The sequence below is a fragment of the Ursus arctos genome, unplaced genomic scaffold (genome assembly GCF_023065955.2).
Source record: "Ursus arctos isolate Adak ecotype North America unplaced genomic scaffold, UrsArc2.0 scaffold_1, whole genome shotgun sequence".
Classification (NCBI taxonomy): Eukaryota; Metazoa; Chordata; class Mammalia; order Carnivora; family Ursidae; genus Ursus; species Ursus arctos.
Genome location: NW_026622763.1, coordinates 26,341,081 through 26,364,377, shown reverse-complemented (window position 1 = coordinate 26,364,377; position 23,297 = coordinate 26,341,081). Strand labels below are relative to the sequence as shown.

Genomic DNA, 23,297 nt, shown 5'->3' with positions numbered 1-23,297 from the left:
TCTGAAGTACAAACATAGGATTTACACATTTTTTCACTCTGTATCTCTATATACATATAATATATAACCAGGCAGAACATCTGTAGCTATGTCTTATTCAAATAAATCAAAATTTTATGGTCTGTCTATCTTACAACTCTCCCTTGACAGCAACCAATGCAGTTTTATTAGCAAACCAATCCATGTTTGAAGACTAAACATGTTCCGTGAGTGTCAGCCCCATCCACGACCCAGCATGAGCAGCCAATCACCCACATCTCTGCTCCCATTGTCTTGCCTTGTTCTTTCACTGCTGATGCTTTTACAGACAAATACATAGTGGGCTGCTTATATTTAGAAAGTCATTTTTGAAGTGTGTTCAATGTGAGAGAACAGCAGAATTGTAAACTAAATTATCTTGTCCCATGCCAGACAAAAGTATGGTTCCCCATCTCCTTTCACTACATTCCTCTTACTTGGTTGTTTGTTTAAAAAGTCTCAAAGCACATCAACTGGCATTATCTGAGAATTCAATCGGCATTGTGTAATGTGGCAGAATACAGTATCCAGAAAACGTGTTCTATAAAACTCCACAAGAATGAAGAGAAAGCGTACCTCTCCACCTTAGTCCCATTGGGTCTGTATAACATGAGAGATAAGCAGAACTTTAAGCTTTGGCTTCACTTATGCCAGAAAAATGTAAGGTTGTTATTAGAAACTGATGTTCTTGACACTGCTGGGGTGCAGGAGTACACGCTCTACACTAAAATAGGGCATCTTGGCATACTGAGCATTTTAAGCTGAGGGGATTTGAGAAATGGCATGTGCGAGGACGACTTTCCCTCAGGAGGTCATAAAAACCATGATGTGAGAGGTGCCCTCCCTATCCACCTTCATCTCCAAGACACTGAGAGGAATGCAAGGAACAGGCCTTACCGTTTCCCCCAGTGTACTGCACTCAGGTCATACCCTTTGCTATTTGTCACATTTTCCCATGAGTGTCCACTCTTCATCAAACCTAGCATGAAAAAACTCAGGTTTAACTGTGTCTTCGGGTCTTCATTTACTTTTGAAGTCTCCCCTCCGTGTAAAACTTGTATTTAATATATATATATATATATATGCTTTTATCCTGTTAATTTGTCTTTTGTGACAGGCCTTTGGCCTAGAACTTAGAAAGGCAGAGGGAAAAGGTAGTCCTCCCTTCCCTAGAGCAGCACTGTGTGCTAACAGAAAACAAGGACGAGGCCTCCAAGGGTTGAAGGAAAAGCGTGTGAACGAAGCTGGTGAAACTGCTTTCCTTAAGACTGAGAGAATGAAGGACTGTACCCTCTGCAACTGAAGATCCCAGGGGTGACAGAAGTAGCTCTGCAGGTGTGGCTGGGGACTAGGTAAGAGACTGATGGGAAGGACAGGCTGCTGCCACGGAAGCCACCTGCCCTCGAACAGCCACAGAAGCTGGGGTGAGGGGGAGCAAGACAGTTCATCTTCACCTCACAGACCTCTTCCTCAGATACCAAGAAGCCTCCAAAAATGTGCGGACCCCTAGGAAGAACAAAGGCAAATCCCCAAATAAAGGAACCAAGATTTTCCATCAAATCTGGGAGCTGTCCAATTTGATTCCTTTTTTAAAAAAAATGAAAAACTGTACCATTTTTATATCTCCAGTGTGGGACTGCAAATTATACTCATTACTGCGTATTTTAATTGATGTCACATGGCTCAAATTTGAACTAAGTATTTAATTAAGTACAGTAACCCAAACCATTAGGAAGATATTAATGTCTTTTTAATTGCACCAAATAAAAGATCCTCCTCCTCCTAGTGATCCGTCATTCCTCTGAATGTGAAGAAACACTGGGAACGGGTTTACTTTACTGTTGGATTCTGCCGAATAAATTATGAATATGCCTTATTTTTCTCACACCACTGCCCTTCCAACAAGTTTTACTTAAGACACATTCATCCACCTGTGTGGTATCTCCTGTAGGTCCCACAACTGTAGGTACCCCCCCCCCCCCCCCGCCCAGAACTGCTATATTGGTTTCTTTTCTTGGAGAAACAGAAGAATGAAGCTAGCAATGTCAGAAGGACTACTGGAACCTAAGGTTGGAGAGAACCACCTCCCATCTTCCTACATACCTACTGTACAACCATGGCCCTCCCCAACCATGGCCCTCCCCCTACATACCTACTGTACAACCATGGCCCTTCCCTTGCCAGTAACCAACTATGAGAAAGAGTAGTTATGATAGTTCAGGGAGAAGGGATGCTGTGGGGAGGAGATACGGGACTCAAGTGACAACCTTAAAGAGCCCTTGAGAATATTGAGAAGGCCCTCAGATAGCTGCTGTACAAAGACTACATCACACACATAAATATTTATAATTATATGGTTCAAATTTGTTTCCCCTTTTCCCCTTCTTCCCTGTTTACTCCTTACTGTTCATTGTAACCCAGCATCTCTTTCCATATTTCATGTATGACAGGGATGGAAAATAAGCTGAACATGGCATTCCCAAATTGTGATCAGCTTTTGGATCTTCTTCAATGACAGCATCTATCTTTATTCCCTGAATATTAGGAGTTATTCTGCATTTGTGCCAAGAGGACCCCACTGCATTAGTTAGGATACCCATTATTTGCTGGACCTTAGGGTCAGCCATGACTCATCCTGAAAATTACGTGAAATTTTATTGATTGTTACATCAATTACTACTGATCATCATCAGCTGCAGCTTTATAGCCAGAGCCCAAGTCTAGAGTCTTCTGGAATATACCCATGACAATGGGTGGGCTTTAGAGGAGAACATACTTCCTAGTCTTCAGTGCCTGTGGTTTGGCTATTATACGTCTTGTGGATTCTGGTGTTAATATTCCATTTAATGACCTTTCTGAAAACATTGTCTTCCAAAATCTAGTCAAGACTGACATAAACCAGTCATTCTTTTTCTTCAGGACATTCTCTCTCTCTTTTTTTAAGATTTTATTTATTTGAGGGGCTCCTGGGTAGCTCAGTCGTTAAGCGTCTGCCTTCAGCTCAGGGCGTGATCCTGGTGTTCTGGAATCAAGCCCCACGTCAGGCTCCTCCACTGGGAGCTTCCTTCTTCCTCAACCACTCCCCCTGCTTGTGTTCCCTCTCTCCCTGGCTGTCTCTCTCTGTCGAATGAATAAATAAAATCTTTAAAAAAAAAAAAAGATTTTATTTATTTGAGAGAGAGCATGTGAGAGAGTGCGTGAGAGAGCGAGCGAACACAAAGGGGGGGGCAGAGGGAGAGGGAGAAGCAGACTCACCATTGAGCATGGAGCCCAACACCAGGCTCAATCCCAGGACTCCAGGATCATGACCTGAGCAGAAAGCAGATGCTTAACTGACTGAGCCACCGAGGCATCCCAGGACATTCTCTTTTAACAACCTTTTTTTTTTTTTTTTTTAGCATATTGAGGATTTGATGTTCTGCCAAAATATGTATCTTAGAAATGACGGCATGCATATTTCTCTTCTTTGAAGGAGTTGCCAATTTGCACATAAGCTTTTGTAATTTCTCAATATTCCTCTTGGGTTTCTCTCTTACTTCAATGGCTTTTTCACAAAGGACATTAGGAGCTTACTGTAATCTCCTTTTCAAAATAAACTTTTGTTTTATTAACACATGTTATTTTGGTGGGTCCCAAATTTTGGTTAAGTCATAATGATTCAGGACTGTAACTAAATTTTTTTTCCCCAATTTTTCTTCTTTTAGGGTCTTCGTTTCTTTTTTTCAGGAAGATGTTCCTCCATTAGATTTGGCTCCATCGCATTTTAGGGATGAAAATGTAAATAAAGTGTCTCAGCGGCTTCCTCTTGACCCATACTGTTTCAATATCTACTACTCTGAGAAAATACTGAGAGGTGTCATGATTGAGGCACCCTGTGATTTTGTGTCCAGACCAGACTATCTGCTACATTTGCTCAGTTTTGTCCCCTTGTAGGCAGTACCCCTAAGCAGTGATCCTTTTCTAGTCAGGGCAAGGCAAGCTTTTTCTGTAAAGAGCCGGAAAGTAAATATCTGTGGTCCATACAATCTGCTGCAATGACCCATTTCTGTCACTAAAAGCATAAAAATAGCCATAGACAATATATAAACAAATAAACGTGACTGTGTTCTCACAGAATGTTATTACAAAAACTGTTTTCTGATCCTGGTCTTATGGTCATTCTCCAAATTCCAGCACAGACTGGGCATGTTGAAAGAGTGCACGAATTTCCTTTACAGTAAAGTTTCCATCTTCTGTAAATACCCTCTGAGCTGGGAATATCTGCTTCCTGTTGAGACAGAGAAACTGAATGAACCCCATGAAAAAAAGCCATTTTCTTCCCCTTTTCTCCAGCTTCCGTTATTACTATGATGGGTACCCTCACCCTACTCTACACATGCCTTGTAATGCAAATAGCACAGGTCCTCCTTATAAAGGACAAAGAGATAATGCTACACAAAGAGATAACGCTATCTTTGGAGTCCTCCAGCACAATAGTTAACATCTAAGGAGGGACCAGGTGGGGCCCTCATCAATGTTCTCCAAGACCACTGACTTCAAACACCTTGACATAAGACCCTGGCTTCAGGGAATGAGTGACTTACGAAAATGACACATGGACTTTGTCCTCCTTCTGACCATTTCTTGGATACATGAGAGGACACATGCACCAGACCACAATCCCCAGTAAAAACTCCAGACTCAAACAAAACCAAGACTCATGCTCTTTTCCTTTCTGAGTCTCCGGGATGCACCCTCCATCTTTCTCTTTATCTTCAATAAACTCTTTTACTTCCTGCTGGCTCATGATTTCCATCCTGCCTGAAGTCAAGACCCTCTTGGCTAGTCCTGTGGAACCCCTTCTCGGTGTCCTCCGACTGACCTGCAAACATCACTGTTATAAATCCTTTGTATTAGAAGCGAGGGCTTCTGTAACAAAATCCCAGAAACTGAGTGGTTACACAATAGAAATATATTATTTCTAGAAGGCTAGAAGTCCAAATCTAGGGGTGGGCAGTTTGTTCCATCTGAGGTCTATGAGGGAAGGGTGTATCCTAGGTTTCTCTACTTGACATGTCAATGCCTCTCCATATTCACAGGTGCTCTCCACACATGATGCCTGATGCCCATGTATCTTTCCATCTGTCTCTGAATTTCCCCTTCTTGTAATTCATATCGTATTAGGGCTCACCCTAATGACCTCAGTTAACCTTGAATAAGGGACAGGTGGGGCTAGGTAGGGAGAGATAGATAGGGGGCTATGTGATTAGGCTCACAGAAATCCCAAAAATGTGCAGGTGTGGGGAAACCAGAGATAAGGGAACAAACTGGACCACCCTGCCCTGGGCCTGTTGGGTGGGGTTTTTTTTTTAAGATAATCACCTGTCACCAACAAAGAATAATCAGACCCTAAAAACAAAGTGTTATCACTAGTCTTTGCTCAATGGTGATATCAATAGAGATGTTAAAAGAATTTAAGTTCCCTGGTTAGCTTTCTATAAAAGACCAACCCTAAAAGCCCTCCAGGCAAGAGGGATCCCTCTCACTCTTGAGAGCTTTTGCTGTATCTTCACTCAATAAACTTCTATTGCTTTACTCACTGTTCTCTGTCCGCAAGATTCATTCTTGGACTCCATGAGACAGGAACCTAGCTCTCCTGCTTCAACCTGACTGACTACATCCTTATGTAAAGACTCCATCTCCAAATAAGGTCATGTTCTGTGGTACTAGGGGTTATAACTTCAACACATTCTCTTTTAGGAGACACAATTCAACACACATATCCTCCTTAACAGTACACTTGGTTAAAACAGGCCTCACCTAAATTGGGCATTAAGTCAACATTTCAAGGGCCATTTGTCTGGAAGTCTCATTTCTTCACAAAGGTTGCTTTTGTAGAGCTCATGATTCTGGAAATTCCCTTAATTGATTCTAAGTAATATTCTACTTCATCAAAAATGTCCATCACTCTAGACCTTATTTTCTTACTCTCTAGTTTATTTGTATGTTCCAAGACTAACCCATTTTTGCTTCTTAAATACAAATCAAAATTTCAACATCACTTCAGATTTAAAGTTTCTCCCACTCTCAGCTCAGGGCTGATCTAATTTTTTTTAAAAATGTAGTTTGGAACAAAGCAGTATGTCTATTGTAGGCTTCCCCTCCCCCTCCCTTGTTCCTCACTGCTGCTGCCTTCAGTCCCTCCAATGGAGTGAGGAAATAAATAATAGAGACAGGAAAACAATCTGGCTTTGGTTCCTTTATATCATTAGTAGCCCTTTCCCTTAGAACATACTTTTTGTGGGCCCTTTAGAATTTCTTCCCCACTGGAGTCCTCCAGCCTCCAGCTGCCTGACGTAGTTCACGTGCACTCCAGCTGCTAACTTTGATCCCACTTGCTACCACCACCTCCCACCTCTGGACAGCGTATGTCAAGATTCTTTCTGCTGATGTTACCATAAATCAGCAAGCAGTTTTCTCAGGTAGGGTCCTTTTGGAATGATTTAAATTCAAGCTCACTTAACTGAAAAGAAATATGACCCCTTAATATAGTAATTGATGGCATGCTAATGAAGCTATTCTAAATTTTGAGTTATAACTAGTCTATTTTTTTAAATTTTATTTATTTATTTATTTGAGAGAGAAAGAGAGCGAGAGCATTGAGCAGGGTGAGGGGCAGAGGGAGAAGCAGGCTCTCTGCTGATCATAGAGCCCAACGTGGGACTGGATCTTGGGAGTCCAGGATCATGACCTGAGCCAAAGGCAGACACTTAACTAACTGCCTGAGCCGCCCAGGAGCCCGAGTTGTAACTATTTTCAAGTCTTGGGTAAAGTTGCCTTCCACGAATAAATATACTCAGTATGTCTGGAGCATCCAATTAATGTTATCAAAGTTGACCAAATAGTAATGCAATTGCAAATACATTGTTGGATACCAGTAGCAGCTGTTTTCTTTGAAAGAGATAAACTATTATGTATTTTTAAAATCACACATATGGAGGTATAATACTTTTTAAACTAGTTATGATCATCTACTCATGAAATGATAATTTAAAACACAGATTACAAAAATAGATATTCATGATCTTTATATATTTTATTTGGATTTATGTACTGCTTATCATATCAGGAGCTTTAAAAAAATACAGTGCTTAGCCTTGATTCAGAGATGCCGATTTAACTGGTCTGATGTGGGGCCTGGATACGACATAGTTCTAGAATCTTTCCAAATCATTCCTTATGTGGCCACATTTCACAAGGCCTGGCACTACCCCCTTATTAAAAATGAAACAAAACCAAAACTGAGATTTCTCAAGTTTAACTGAATTACTGAAGGTCACAGAAGATACCTTACTTTTAACTTAATATAGCAACTGGTTATTGTAATTTATAATTTAAAGTATTTTAAAACTCAAGAATAAAACACATGTGAAATCATTCAAAAGCAAAGTTAGTAGAGTAATTATAAAGTGATTCTATTTTTTTCCTTATTATAAAGAGAAAACCTAGAAGTAACCCTCTGATTTGACTGAAAACAAACATAAATTCCAAAGATTTTAAAAATGACTTGTTTATGTAAAGAATGTCTAAAATAACCTTATATTTTTAAATTTTCTCATTTTTTTGAAGATTTTATTTAAGATTTTTATTTCTTTATTTGAGAGACAGGTTGTAGGAACAGAGGGGAGGAGGCAGAGGGAGAAGCAACAAACTCCTCACTGAGCAGGGAGCCTGATTTGGGGCTCGATCCCAGGACCCTGAGATCACAACCTGAGCCAAAGGCAGATGCAGATGCTTAACTGCCTGAGCCACCCAGGTGCCCCTGTTTTTAAAGATTTTATTTGAGAGAGTGAAAGCACATGCACCCACAAGCAGGAGGGAGACAGATAAGCAGACTCCCCACCTAGTTGGGAGCCCAAGCAGGGGCTGGATCCCAGGATCTCGAGATCATGACTTGAGCCAAAGGCAGATACTTGACCAACTGACCACCCAGGAGCCCCTCTAAACTTTTTATAAAAAGGAGTTCAAGTGGTAATGGTTTTGTTTATAAGGTGGCAGTGTCCATCTTTGTTATGTCTGCCATTGGGGGTACTATATGCACATAAACCAACATTAAATGGGAGTGTCAATATGTGAAAAGTAGTAAGTCTAAATATTTCCTTTCAGGGGGTGCCTGGGTGGACCACCTGGTTAAGCGGTTTAAGTGTCTGCCTTTGGCTCAGGTCACAACCTCCGGGTCCTGGGATCCAGTCCTGAATCCGGCTCCCTGCTCAGTGGGGAGAGTATGCTTCTCCCTCTGTTCCCTCTCCCTCTCCAAATAAATAAATAAATAAATAAATAAATAAATAAATAAATAAACAAATCATTTCCTTTCAGCATTACAAATACCTTTTTAGTTTGTTCTCTATAATTTTAATGTTTATTATCAGATTATTAGGTATTTATTCATTAGAATAAAAGACTAGTTTGTTAACATATTCTCCTCTAATTTTTTTTGAAAATAAATTTCCTTCTTTTTAAATATAGTTAGTTTTAATTGATGTTTTTCTCTTGAATAAGAAAATTCCACATCCTGTTTCACTTCAGAAGTGGCTAAGATTTTAGCATACTATGACTGTCCATTTGATAAATCTGAGCTAAGTTTTTTATTTATTTTAAACAAGAAATTTTGTTCTCAAATTTAAAGAAGAAAGGAAAAATTTTAAAAAGACCCTCCTGAAAGCTGTACAATGTTTTCGAAGATTGGTGAACATGGAATTATTGCTGATTTTATTATAATCAGTAATGGAAAGCAGAGAGATTCAAGTTGTGTTTGTTTCATTTGTGTTTTGATTATTTGGAACCCTGGTAATACCAAGAAGATTATAAGCAGGTAACATGAATTTATTGGATAGGAACAGTCTAACTGTAAAATTGTCTCAATCTAAATACTTGTGGTACTATTATGTTGGGTTTTGGTTGTTGTTATTCTTGTTGGCAATACTGAATTGAATCTTGACAATTTGGAATACTGCTTAACTGGGATTGATGCTTAAGTCTATAAATCTCTTGAGACCACAGTCCTCTGAGGAACTAGGTAAAAATTTTATAAATAAACAAATCATCTCCAGGGGCACCTGGGTGGCTTCAGTGGGTCTTGATTTTCGCTCAGGTCATGGTATCAGTGTCTTGGGATTGGGCCCCACATTGGGCTCTGTGCTCAGTGTGGAATCTACTTGAGATTCTCTCCCTCCCTTTTGCCCCTCCCTCCATTTTCACATAACCTCCCCCCTCTCTAATAAAGAAATAAATCTTTAAAAAAAATAATAAATAATTTCCAGATGCAAACTGATGGGGGCCAAGACTTATCACTTTTATGATGATAATGACACATAGAGTACTGCATTTCAAAATGCCCAAGGACCAGAGTTCTGGTTCTGGTCATCAGAATGAAACAACTTGCTAAAAAAAAAAAAAGATTTTAAAATAAATGTTCTTTCTTTTAGGTATAGTTTTAGACTTAATGTTTTTTTTCTTGAACCACAGAAAAACAGCTCTTGCCTTCTATACTTTAGAAAAATCTAAGACACAATTTGACATGGAGAAGTACATTCTGACACACTGAATGTTGACTAAAATGCACCAAGTAGCATTTTAGAATCTGAGGAGTTTGAAAAATAAATGGTAATAAGTATACTGGGGAAGAAAACCAGAATTTGAAATACCACCAACTGGCACTGAGTTTCTTATTTTCCTTCTACTTCTGAGAAATCTCTCAGGGCTTACTTTCAAAGACAGCCAGAAACTCCAAACTATGTAGTTGAGTGTGAGCTCTAAGAACTCCAAGAGAAGCCTACTATGCCTATCTCTGGTTGGAGTTGTAGAGAGAATCACTAAGGGCCTGAGGGGGGTGGGGGGGAGGAGAAAGAGAGAGAGAGAAATCTTGTTGCTGTTTCCTTTTCTCTTTCATTTTTCAGTTCTCTTTCATGGTCACCACTAGTCAATCCTGTGACAGTGGTGGCAGTTATAGGGACAGTGCCTGCACAGGCGTCCAAATCATGGAGACAGGAAACCCTTCTCTCTCACCAGAGGAAGAATGGTTCTAAGAATATTGGATACCTCTAGCTGTTTTGCTCTCTGTGTCTTCTTGCTTCTGGGCACTGAAGACAAGCATAGTCATAGGAAGTGCATTAAAAAAAAAAAAAAAAAAAAAAAAAGGATAAATTAAAGTCTCAGTTTTATACCCAGAGGAAGAAAATGAAGATGGGCCCCTGGGAACAGGAAATTGTTAGGCTTATTGAGAGCTTAAGAAAACGATCATATAAAGTTGTACAGGAACTTTTGAGCTCACTCCTGCCTGAATGGATCTAATCCTAAACAGTATTACTAACAAGATTGTCAGAACTGAACCTAGATCCTAATTGGTGATTGAGTGTCACATACACAGGACAAATCCAAAAAACACTGCAAAAACTTTGAAAACCAAATTAACATTGGAACCACCATCCACAGAAGGAGGGGTAGGAACTTGCAAACACCTTATCTAGGTAGGTTGCTCGCTAAAGCAAACCAAAGGAAACAAAAAATACTAAATTCTTGACAGGATTTAAAAAGAAAAAAGACTTATAAGGTAATATCAAAATGTCTAGATGCAATCTAAATTTATTCAACATAAGAGGAACCAGAGTAATCTCAACCTGTCTTAATGGAAAAGAAAACCAATGGACATCAACTGCAAGACAACACAGGTATTTCCATTATCAGACATAGTCCATAGGTAGCTATTATAATTATAATCCAAGATGTAAGGAAAAACACTTTTGAAATGAATAAAAAGAAAGTTTCAGCAAAGTAAAGTATTTTGAAAAGAAACAAACTGAAACTTCAGAACTACAAAATACAATAAATGAAATTTTGAGAAATTCCAAAATGGACTCTTTTTTTTTTTTAAAGATTTTATTTATTTGACAGAGAGAGACAGCCAGCGAGAGAGGGAACACAAGCAGGGTGAGTGGGAGAGGAAGAAGCAAGCTCCCAGCAGAGGAGCCTGACATGGGGCTCGATCCCAGAACACCAGGATCACGCCCTGAGCTGAAGGCAGACGCTTAACGACTTAGCCACCCAGGCGCCCCCCAAAATGGACTCTTAAAAGACAGCTGAGCAGATGGAGATGGCAAAGGAAGAGTCAATGAACTTACAGACAGATCAACAGAAATCACCCAATTTGTACATCAGGAAAAAAAAAGAAATTGTAAGAAAATGAACACTGTCTCAAGGATATGTAAGCCAATATCAAAAGATATAATATTTGTATTATTAGAACACTGGAAGTAAAGGAAGAAAGAATGAGATGCAAAAATGTTTTAAGAAATAATGGTTGAAAACTCCTTAAACTGGTCAAAAATTTAAACTTACAAACTTAAAAATCTCAGTGAACTCCAAGGAGAATAAACTCAAATAAATGCATGGCCAGACACATTATAATCAAACTGCCGAGAATTAAAGACAAAGTCTTTGAAGAAACCAGAAGAAAATAGTCCTTTGCTTACTGGGGGCCAATAATTCTACTGACTATAGTTTCTCATCAAATACCATGAAGGATAAAAACCAACAGAACAAAATTTTTAAGAAGTGACTGAAACAGGGTCACCTAGGTGGCTCAGTCAGTTAAGTGCTGGGCTCTTGCTTTTGGCTCAGGTCATGATCCCAGGGTCGTTGAGATGGAGCCCTGTGCTGTGCTCCGGGCTGAGCATGGAGTCTACTTAAGATTCCCTCTCCCTCTCTATACCCCCCCTTGCTCTCTTGCTCTCGAAAGAAAGAAAGAAAGAAAGAAAGAAAGAAAGAAAGAAAGATGAGAGGAATTTCTTTCAGGTGAAAAGAAATAATATTTGAGAGAAATTTGGACTCTAGGAATGAAGGAAGAACAACAGAAATAGTAAATATCTTAAAATATATATATAATACAGTTTTAAATATTGAAAAGAAAAAATGGTAGCATTACCTGATTAGGTTTTTAGTGTTTACAGATGTGATATATATGACAACTATGGCATAAAAGAAGAAGGTAAAGAGAATTATCTAATTATGCACTGGTAAATTTTTTACATCTTCTTTGACATGATAAAATACTTCTAAATCAACTAAAAAGTTTTAATATATATTTAGTATATATTAATATATTATACATATTATGTAAATTTTAGAGTATATGTGTTTTTAATCTCTAGAGCAACCATTACAAAATTTACGCAAAAGTTATAATCCAAAATTCAATATATGACTTTACGTGATACCAAAAAAAATCATATGATCAAAGAAAAGGCAAGAAAGGGGAAAGAGAAAAATGAAAAACTGACACAGAAAGCAAATAATAAAATGGTAGATCTAAATTTAAACTTATTAGTAATTTATTAAACATAAAGAGTCTTCAACACACCAGTTGAAATTCACTGCCAGACTGAATTAAAAAAAAGGGATCCAGGGCAACCCTCTCAGGTCCCCTCCCTCCTCGGGAGCTTTGTACTGTCGCTCAATAAATCTTGCTTTTCTGACCGCCCCCCTCCAACAAAAAGAGATCCAACTATGTTCTGTCTATAGGTCGACCGTCTATTTTTCAACTGCAATGATGTAGGTAGGTTAAAATAAAAGGGTGTAAAAAGGTATGCCAAGCAAACACTGATCAAAATGAACTGAGATCAGTGTATTTGTATCAGACAAAGTAGACTGCAGAGAAAACAAATTATCCCTGGTAAAGTAGAACATTACATAATGAAAATGTATCAATTCAACAAGAAGATATAACAGTCTCGACTGGGAATGCATGGAACAAGGGAGTTATTTCTCCCAGTTAATGGTTTATTCAATGAATAATGATTTCAGGTTTATTCAGTGAGTACTTAAAATATTCTCTTCTTTTTCACTTCCAGTGCTTTTACTTGGATTTTTACAGTTCCCTTTGGATTTCTGCAAGAGTATTTTAATCATTTCCTTAATTCTATTTTTGCCCTCTTCAATATGATTCTACATTGTTGATGAAATGATATTAGTAACATTAATATACAGTTTTGTGGTTCCAAGCTGAAGTATTTTTCACAGCCATGTATAAACGCAGCAGAAATTTCAAAAATCACAGCAGCGAAATGCATGTGTATGCACACACACAAGCACACAATAACAGATTCTCTAATTCATCAGCAACTATGCTTTCTTTTGCTGTGTCTTTGCAAATGCTGTTCTTTTTGAGGGATAAGACCTCATTGACCACCTCCATCCCAGGGTCTGCCTAGATGACTCCAACTCATACACAGAGAAATATGACAGTCCCTGCTTTCAGGGAGCAAATAGTCTAATACAAAAGGAAAGACAAGATGATAAGCCCATGAAATTGCAGAATATAAGTGCAATGAGAAGTTCAAAGTATATACAAAATTAAACTTTTAACTATGAAATGCTCTTATTTTTCTTATAGAAATTAGATATACACAGTCATAAATATATGTCTTCTCGAAGTTGGATAAAGCCTTTATTTAACATGCTAGCTTCCGTTAAATAAAGGATTCTAGTTTATGCTGAAAAGCATACTTTCCCACATTTCATTCACTGATACTTCATACTTGTCACTAACTTCTGAGCCTAACAATAGTTGAACTGAAGAGGCTCTATTATATTACATGGAAGCCCTGGAGACAAACTCAAGCATGGCAGTTTTCTATGTCAATTTTATCTAACAAGATAATATCACAGAGTCACAGTAATAGTAGATCTTATTTGGATAGCATTCAATTTAACTTATTAAAGTTGGCTGACAATTTACTCATCTTTCCTGGATATTTGATAAAATTGAAAGAGGGGAATATCTGAGTATGAAAGAAACAGCAATAAAAATACTGTTGAAATAATTTTCTAGGCCCAAGATGGAGCTGCTTCTGCCTAGGATGGCCCATCAACAAATTTAGGAATCTTAGGAACAAAGTGAGCGCTGCAGGAGGGGAGGGAGGTGGGGGATGGGGTACCTGGGTGATGGACACTGGGGAGGGTATGTGTTGTAATGAGCACTGGGTGTAAGACCGATGAATCACAGACCTTTACCCCTGAAAACAGATAATACATTATATGCTAATTAATTGAATTTAAATTTTAAAAAATAGTAAGAAAAAATAAAATAAAAAAAAATAAAAACAAAAACAAAACAAAACAAAAAAAATTTTTTCTTGCATCTCCGCCAAACCAATGTATCTTATGGAATTATCCAATATCATCTCAGAGATTTAGGAACAAGGACATTCCAAACAGGAATAAATTCAAGAAATTTAGACAGGTTCTTTCCAATATTTATGTCTTGCATGTTCCTTCCTTTCTTCCTTTTTCTTTGTGCATGCAAGTATGTGCGCATGCGTGAGTGTGTGTGTGTGTGTGTGTGTGTGTGTGTGTGTTATTTTGGGGGCATGGTCTTTAGAATAAAGTTGAACATAAGTGTAATACCAGCTGAGTAAAAATAATTTTGACCCTTTTCTCTAGCAACAGCTCAAAAACCATCTAAGAGTAGGGGGGGGAGAAACAACTTATTCTTATTTTGATAAAAAGCTCTTAGAAACCCTGAGCAGACATTATATTTAATGGCAGAATACCAGAAACTCACAAGCTGTGCCTACAGCCTTTCCTTGGAAAGTTTTAAGCCTATACTGGGAGTCACGATCCTTTCATTTGTTCAAAACTTATTTATTTACACTCTTTGTTTTTCATTATTCAGAGTTACTAAAGAACATTTGTTCTTAGTGTTATGCTAGTCTCTTAAATTAATTTGAGAGGTAGTATCATTTTTAGATGTTCTTGGAAGGTTTTATTAAGAAGGGGAAGTACTAGTTTTTTGATGGATTCTTATTTGTCAAAAGGAGGAAATTTGCACACCATCTGCCTCTGAGCCTGGCGAACCTTGTTCACTGGGCTCATCTTCACCTCTGGAATCATGAGGCTCACTTCCTCACTCCATTCTTGCCTTTGCTCAGGTGTCATCTCATCAGGGTTCCTCCCCAGGTGGTCCTGGGTAAAAGAACGCTGCTAGCACCCTGGCAGGCCTCACAACACTTGGAGCACCACCTGAGAGCAGAGTATATACCACGTTATTTCTAAGTTTATTTTCTGTCTCCCTATACTAGAATAAAAACTCAGGGCTGTGACAACGTTGTTCTTTAGTTCTCTGATAAATTGTTCTGGGAATAGTGTCTCGAACAGAGTTAAGTGCTTAATAAATATTTGTTGAAAGAATGAACCATTGGCAAGTAAGAAGCACCCAGAGGGAGTATAGTGGGAACAAGAAGTGACAGATTCATCTCTCTGTGGCATGATCCTAAGTGATCTATAACAGATGAGTGGGGTCCCTCCGAGTCTCTGATTTAGTAATTCTGGTTTGGGACCCAAGAATTTGCATATTCTAGTAAATTCCCTGGTGATCCTCCTTAGGCTGGTCAGGAACCCACAGACTTTGACAATAATGAATCTAGAAGAACTCTTGAGGTTAATGAAGTCAATTTTTATATCATTCTAAACTGTAGTTTTTGAACAGATATTCAATCAATTCTTTTTCCTTCTCTTTACATTTCTTTAGGAATCAAGAATTTATCCTAGATTGTAATTTTTATGTCATTTCCTATTGAACATCCAATTTAAAAAAATGTTATAACCATCATCAGGACACGAGAGTCAACTCTTCAGTCTAATGAAGTGATTATATATATAATGCTTTCTTTACCTAGGTTTTGATTAAATTATCTCAAAGCTTAGTAGAAGAGTCCTGTATTGAGCCAGTATTAAAAAAATCTCTACTGAAGTTAGAAGTCTGTATTGAAGGAGCAAGGAAACTAATATTCTGGCCCTGTCTTAGGCTCACTTAACATAACCTCATTTTCACACTGAGAAAGTCCCTATACATTTTGGAGCAGTGTTTACCTTTTCTACATGTAGGAACACTGGATCTGAGAGGCTCCTTGCTTCTCAAACTCACCCAGCTAGATAAGAGTTAGAGCAGGAAGTCACAGCAATCTCAAGACCACAATGCCCCCCAGGACAAACACAATCGAGTTTTGTTCGTTGTGTTTCGAATCCACTGTGCTGGGAGAGATGGGTAGAAAGCAAGTTCCAAGGCAGAGACAGGAATGTGACAATGTAACTAATATTTTGTTGTAACAAAACTGACTCCGCATGAGGATGAAGTCATGTTAGCCAGTGAGTCTTAGGTTTAATAACAGAAAAAGTGATACATTCAAACAGGGCTTAAATTTTCCATGTACCCCTTCATTTCAACAGTCTTGAAATTCAGGGCTGAGCCCTACCTCAAATCTCTGATGGTATTATATAGAAGAAAAGCACCTTAAGAAAAGAAAGACAGACAAAGCAACCAAAACTCCCTAATGCATCACTTCCCATGTGCGGGAAGTAGTCATTGCTCTTCAATGTGTATCTAGACGTGGCCATTATTTAGCCTCATTTCCCAAGATGGTCCAAGCTTCAGCCACACTATACCACTGGCCACTTTCTCCTCCCCAGTGCTGCTGCCATGTTTTTCCTTCTCTCTGTAATACCATCATCTATCCTCACAGAATAGGTTTTGTTAGTATTTTTGTTTGCTTACTTTGCTATGTCTGCTTTTCCCATCACTCATGAAAAGGAATAAAATAATTCTAAATCTTGAGGAAATTACAACTTTCCATAAATGTCAAAAAGTTCTAGAGCCCTAATTCTTGATTTATAGTTCTTGCTGTCTGTTCAGAAGGTCACCTAAAGTTTTGTGATCCTCCAGGCTTCTGCTGTTATCTCCAGTCTAGGAGCCCATCAAATTTCCCAGGCAACCCATGGGCTGGAGAACACATTGGGGCAGGGTCACCAGAGCAGACTTGTCTCAGGTGGGTCATGGGGACTTCAGGGGACTTCAACCCTGTGTGTCACATGTCACCAGGCAACCTTTTCTCACATCACTGAAAGAATATCCCTAGACTTACCTTCCTCATTTCTCAGGCACAAAATTCTCTTCCCTTAAGATTTAAATCAAAGTGCCCTTTCAATGCTGGATTCTAGAAAGACCTAGATTTTTTTTTTCTGTGATTCAGTTCCCTTCACTTATCCCATTTTATTCCTAGAGCTATCATTTCTATCAATGTCTACCTCAATTGATATTAAGCAACTTTATTTTTTTATTTTTTTATTTTTTTTAAAGATTTTATTTATTTATTTGACAGAGATAGAGACAGACAGCGAGAGAGGAAACACAAGCAGGGGGAGTGGGAGAGGAAGAAGCAGGCTCATAGTGGAAGAGCCTGATGTGGGGCTCGATCCCATAACGCCGGGATCATGCCCTGAGCCGAAGGCAGACGCCTAACCGCTGTGCCACCCAGGCGCCCCGATATTAAGCAACTTTAAATTGGATACAGAGCTTTCTCTTATTTTATGCTTCTGTAATTTCATAGGGTGCCTTCCTGGGTTGCATAATAACATATACGCCAAATAAGACAGCTACGCAACCCAATCTCATTCTAAAATCATATTAGCTGATGCTTTTGGATTATGAGTATCCAAAATTATATCTGCTTCATTTAATCTAAAGAAAACTGAGAATTAATTATGAAATATCTGAAAATCATTTTGGTGGATCAATTCTATTCAAGCTGGTAGTCTTTTTCACTGACGTAAAATGGAGCGAAGTCAAATATTTTAAAAAGTCGTATTTTTATATTTGTGCTACCTATTTTTTTAAAATAGGACATCCCCCAAACTCAGAACAGAGTCAGCTTACCATATTATTTAAAAGAAAAAAAATGAAGTATTGTATTTCTTAGTCATTGATTGTCTCTTTTCTTTCTTTCTTTCTTTCTTTCTTTCTTTCTTTCTTTCTTTCTTTCTTTCTTTTTTGGTAAATCTTATACATGCCATCTTTACAGCACACAAAGTTGGTTATTCACATAACATCTTCTTAATATGCTCAAATCCCAAAATAATATTTCCTCTAAGACAAATATCATGTTATCATAAACTAGGTGCCACAAAATAAGAGATATTCTAATACTGTATTGAAAAGAAATTGTTTTGAGTTCTAAGTGCTTAGAGAACAAGTAAACGCGTCTGCCTATAATTTTCAATCAGTCACTCTATTGTTCAAAGAAGTAGATGACAGTATAAAAACCCTGCAAGTATTTTATTCAGAAGAAGAAAAGGAACATAAAGAATCTGAGGCTAAGGTAGGCTGACAGGCTGATTTAGTAGCACCAGGAACTTACTGTTTTTCAGACATCATTACAATAGCTCTATTATATAACAGAACAATGATTTCTAAGATTTATGATAAACACATGCAGTAGCAAAAATAAATTAATAAATTAATTAAGAAAAATAAAATCCTTTTCAGTGCTCTTACCGGCAGGTAGATCCTGCATTTTGGGGATATGAAAATGCTCCTTGAAGTGCCTCAGCTCATCTTCCTCATCAAGGCGGAGGGCGACCCTCTCATCTGTCGGGTGACATCCAAGTTCAGATGCAATGCGTTGCACTGTGTCAGCTGGTAACTCGAGAGGTGAAGGCTCCATTACAAGTTGTTTCTCTAAAAATGAAAATAAATACTTAAAAATAATTTAGCCATCATCGTTTTTTTTTTCTGTAGAAAATTAGCCAACCCTTTTGTCTTAAGATTCTCATCTTCCCAACCTCAGAAATAATATAATTAACCAAACAGCATTAAACCTCAGGCCTGAGTTTTTCTCATGTGTGAAATAAAGAAATCATGTGTGAAATAAAGAAAATGATAGTAACTTAGGGATGTTGAAAGAATAAATTTAGGTAATGGTGGTAGGACAGAGTAAGGTCTTAATAAACGTTCACTCTTTCCATTTTTATTTTCTGGAAAATGGACCATATTAGTGACTTTCAAACATAGATAAGTTCATCCCCTTTTCCTCTAGATGTCTTACTGAGGGTAACAGTAAAGATGCTTTTGTGAAAAGTGTAGAGAAACAGTGCCCCACCTACCTTGTTCTTCTCCCTATCCCGCTTCCACTATTTTACTCCCAGCGGTTCTTGGATCACAGCTTTAAAATTAGGGACATATATACAATAGAACCATAACAAATTCTTTATTGTGAATGAAAACAATATTGATGAGAAAGGTAACTTTACCTTAAATAATGTTAATAATTTTTGCCATATAAAGACCAAAGAGATCTTCCGGCTACTGATAAAGAGAAACTTCTCTTTAAAACTATATATTCCATCTTAGGACAAAGCAGAACCCCGTGATATTTTCTGAAACTACACTTTGCTCTGTTTAATCATCATTTAAAATTTCTCACAATTTTGGAAAGAAAGCTTAAATTTCCTGGGTGGAGGAGGAAGAAACAATAAAAATTTAACTACATATTCTTAAACTTGACCCCAACTTTCTTTATATTGATTTATTTATATTTCCCAAAGTTTTAGCTTTTTTGAAATTGAGCAAGAATAGTATTAGACGGAAAAAAATTTCTCAGGTAGCCTGATTTACAAATTTATACTTTTGTGGTTCTACTTAGGCATTCCTCCATTCGTCTATCTTTCAACAAGCACTTGCGGAACACCAAGCACTTGCGGAACACCAACCACGTAGCTCTAAGCACTGATGAAAGAGCCCTGTAAAGGATCGTGTGTGAGTACGACATTTTTAGAGTTTACTTTTTAATGGAAAATGAAAAATATAATTAAATAATGTAATTCCAGAGAGTTTCAAGAGCTATGAATAAAAAAAGCAGAGTAATGGGACAGAGAGTCACTAGGGTATGGAATGACCTCCTCAGGGGGAGGGTCAAGTGCATCTCTTGGAGGCCCCTGCCTCTACGTGCGTATATGAAACATGTTATGGAATCAAACATGTGATGACCAGGAACTAGAGAAGATGATTAGAAAATACACAGATCCTGTGGTGGGGACAAGCTTGGCCAGTTCAGCTAATGCACTAAGGAAGTAAGGGAGAAGGAGACACTATGTAGTAAAGAAGGCAGGGGGCAGAAGTTAATTATGAAGAACTCTGAAGCCAGAAAGGAGTTTGATTTTTCTAAGTTTAATAGGAAATTGCTAGAGAGTCCTGAGTCGGAAAAGAGATAGGACACAATTTTGCGTGAAATAAAAATCAGTTTTTCTGCTCTCTGATGAGTTAGGAGGAGTTGAAAAGGGGGCAGATTCAGGTTATTTTAGCAGTTCAGGGGAAAATGATAGTGGATTAAATGTGATGAGGAGAAAAGCAGAGAAGTGTGTGGCTTCATTATATATTTTGGAGGAAAGGCAGATAGATTTTTCTCTGGGGAGGAACCTGAGCAAATATGATGAAAGTGGTGAAATAAGAAATACCTAAGGAAGAAAAATTTTGAGGGAAATCAAAGTTCTATTTAGGACACATGAAGTCTGAAGTAGAAATAACAAACTGGCTATTGGGTATTTGGGTCTGCAGCTCAGAAGAAAATTAGATCACAAGATGTAAGCTTGGTATTTTTCAACTCACAGACTATACTTAAAGCCTAGAAATCCTAAGACCTACCTAAAACTAACAGAGATGAGGCTCTCAAATCTCCATCAATCATCTGTCTTCTACTCAACACCCTCTTTTCTCCCACCCCAACCAACAGACCCCAGTGTTAAGGCAATAAAGAGTCGCATGTCCGAATGTTATACAATACCAGTAAAACAAGCATACTTCCTATTCTCTAAACTGGAATTCTTCTTCTTCATTTGACCTCTTCCTTTCTCAATTGCCAGTGGTCCCCCTGATAAGCTATTCTGTATATTCTCAAGTAAGGATACTGAGCTTGATCTGAGCATGCTTTTAGCTTTGATGCCAATAATGGCTGCCAATTGCTCCAATCCATGCTTTTGTACAAAATGTCAGTGATTTCAACATTAGTGTTGACAGTTCTTTCCATATCTGACCATACTAAGTTATTATTTGTCTTTTTCACGAAGTTTTCTATCTCTGTGATTTTTCTCATGCATTCCCTTTGCCTAAAATGTTCTACTTCCCTTTCTGCATATTCACATGCCAGTCACCTTCAAAGCCTTAGTTCAAAGGCTACTTTTATTTTCCCCCTCCCATGAGGCCTGTCATGTTTTCTCAACTAAAAGTAGTTTTTCTTCCTCTGGATACCTATAACACTTAAGAGCACACTTTTATTCATAAGTAATGCATCCTGCAAGATACTGTATTTATTTAGATGCCTCTGTGGTTGGGAAAGCTTAAATATGTTGCCACACCTACAACTTGATTCTGCATGGGTTTCCACCTTTTTGCCTTCTGATGAAATAGCCTGCTTTTTGAATAGAGATGACAGTGTCTCTACCACTTCACATTGCCTGGTCACAATTGACTAGACCTCTGCTGGACACTTGACTCACTGGAGACAGTGCATTGCTTGTCAAAGGTCTGTGAGTGACTTGCTGTGAATGCTTTAGCCAGTCATGATGGTGTTTAGCTGAGCATCTAATCAAATTCTTTTAGGAATCTGAGCTATGAGACAGCTATTTATACAGCTGGAAATGGGAGCAAAAATTTTTAAAAAACATAGAAAGCAATGATAAGATGGTTGGATCTAGGAGTATTGCCCTGAGCTACTCAATTTTTCAAAGTCAAGCAGAACCACTGATTGTTAAAATATGAAGCAATTTCAGAAGCAAATAAGAACCAACTTAGTTATGCATTAGCAGGGGATGGAACAGTTATGTGTCCTGAAAGGTTACAGGATAAACCAGTCTGAAGAGTCATTGAATCCTTCCATGCAACAAACTACTTCTAAGGCCTGGAAGGTCACCTAGAGAATTGGCTGTCCTGAGAATCCCATGAACTGTTTTCTGCCTATCAAGTATGTTTTTATTATAAACACATTACTTTTGGTGGCTTGATTGAATTGTTGGTCCACCCTACTAAACTATATATATTCTGCCTGGAGGCCTGAATCTTTTTGAATGCATCTTTGTAGCCATTCCATTCCTGCAGTGGCTTTTAGATAGAGTGTTCCCCTAAAACAGCAGTTTAGTAAGAATGCACAAAATAGCTTGAATTATTTCACAATATTAACGACTATTCCTAGAGGGATGCCATTCTCATTCCAACCACATGGAAATTAATTAGAAAAACATTTTCAATGAGACTAAGAATCAGAAGATCTTGCCTTATTATCTAGGGATTTCTTTGGAGAGTCAGAACTTTGAGGGTTCACTGGGCTTGACTGTAAACTCTGAACAGCTTACTTAAGCATACAGATTAGTTTGCTACCATCATATTCCCAGTAAAATCCAACTTTATTTAACAAAAGTTATCCGGGGGCACTGGGGTGGCTCAGTTGGTTAAGCGGCTGCCTTTGGCTCAGGTCAAGATTCTGGAGTCCCAGGATCCAGTCCCGTATCAGGCTCCCTGCTCAGCGGGGAGTCTGCTTCTTCCTCTGACCCTCCCTGCACTCATTCTCTCTCTCAAATAAATAAATAAAACCTTAAAATATAAAATAAGATATTCATATTAACTCATTAGCCTTCTTATATTTGCTTCTTATTTAATCCTTGTAACAATCTGAGGGGTCAGAATAATTTTCTTCTACTTCCAGACCAAACTCTGGAATCAAGAGATTAGAAACTAAAAGGTGAGAGAAGGATAATAATAGAGTCCACTGTTTGGGACTGCACTTCACCTGAGGAACGGTGTCAGCCATGTTGGCATAGCGTGTGGGTAGAACGCAAAGAGCAGAATTCCTGCCGCTCTTTATTTTTCCTTTTATCTTACTTTATGATTTTTGAAAAATGTTTCTTTGGCTCATTCTCTTTTTCCCCTAACTTCATTCTTTTTTTCAGCCTTTACTCCACCTGCAAACTACAGCAGAAAAATCCATCTACTCTTTTTAATCAAACCTTCTAGTCTAATCCCAGCCAGGCAGAGGTTAAAGAGGCTGGTCCCTCTTCTGGGCCTGTTACAGCCCAAATGTCACAAACTCACCTGCACAGAGAGTGAAATACCTGCTGGTGAATTAGGCTTTCAGGGAGAACACACCTGGTCTCACCTGCCCAAATGCACTGCCAACACCAGAAGTGAATACAATCCTCAGGGCGCACAATACCGGAGTGCCTCGCTCCAAGGAAGTATTTATTTACTAGGAATAGTTGCTGCTTCATTCTGCACTCACCAGCTAAGGCAATTAGTGCTTCACAAGCCACAATTTTGTGCCTCCTCTAGGTTTACCATTTGCAAATAAATTGACATGCTCTTACTGGAATAAAAAAAAAATCAATTCAAGTTAAAAAACTCCGAATTTTATATTTCGTGTATTTAA

General features: G+C 38.2%; 1 protein-coding gene across 4 annotated transcripts in view; it reads right to left on the bottom strand.

Annotated features, from left to right (window-relative positions):
* KYNU (kynureninase) overlaps positions 1–23,297 on the bottom strand; it is a 124,527-nt gene that overhangs the window by 82,604 nt on the left and 18,626 nt on the right. For all 4 annotated transcript variants that reach the window (XM_026510056.4, XM_026510058.4, XM_026510057.4 and 1 more), the window contains one exon: positions 18,380–18,562. In XM_026510056.4, the coding sequence (XP_026365841.1) occupies positions 18,380–18,548 (169 nt within the window). In that variant the 5' untranslated portion in view covers positions 18,549–18,562. The remainder of the gene's footprint in view (positions 1–18,379; positions 18,563–23,297) is intronic.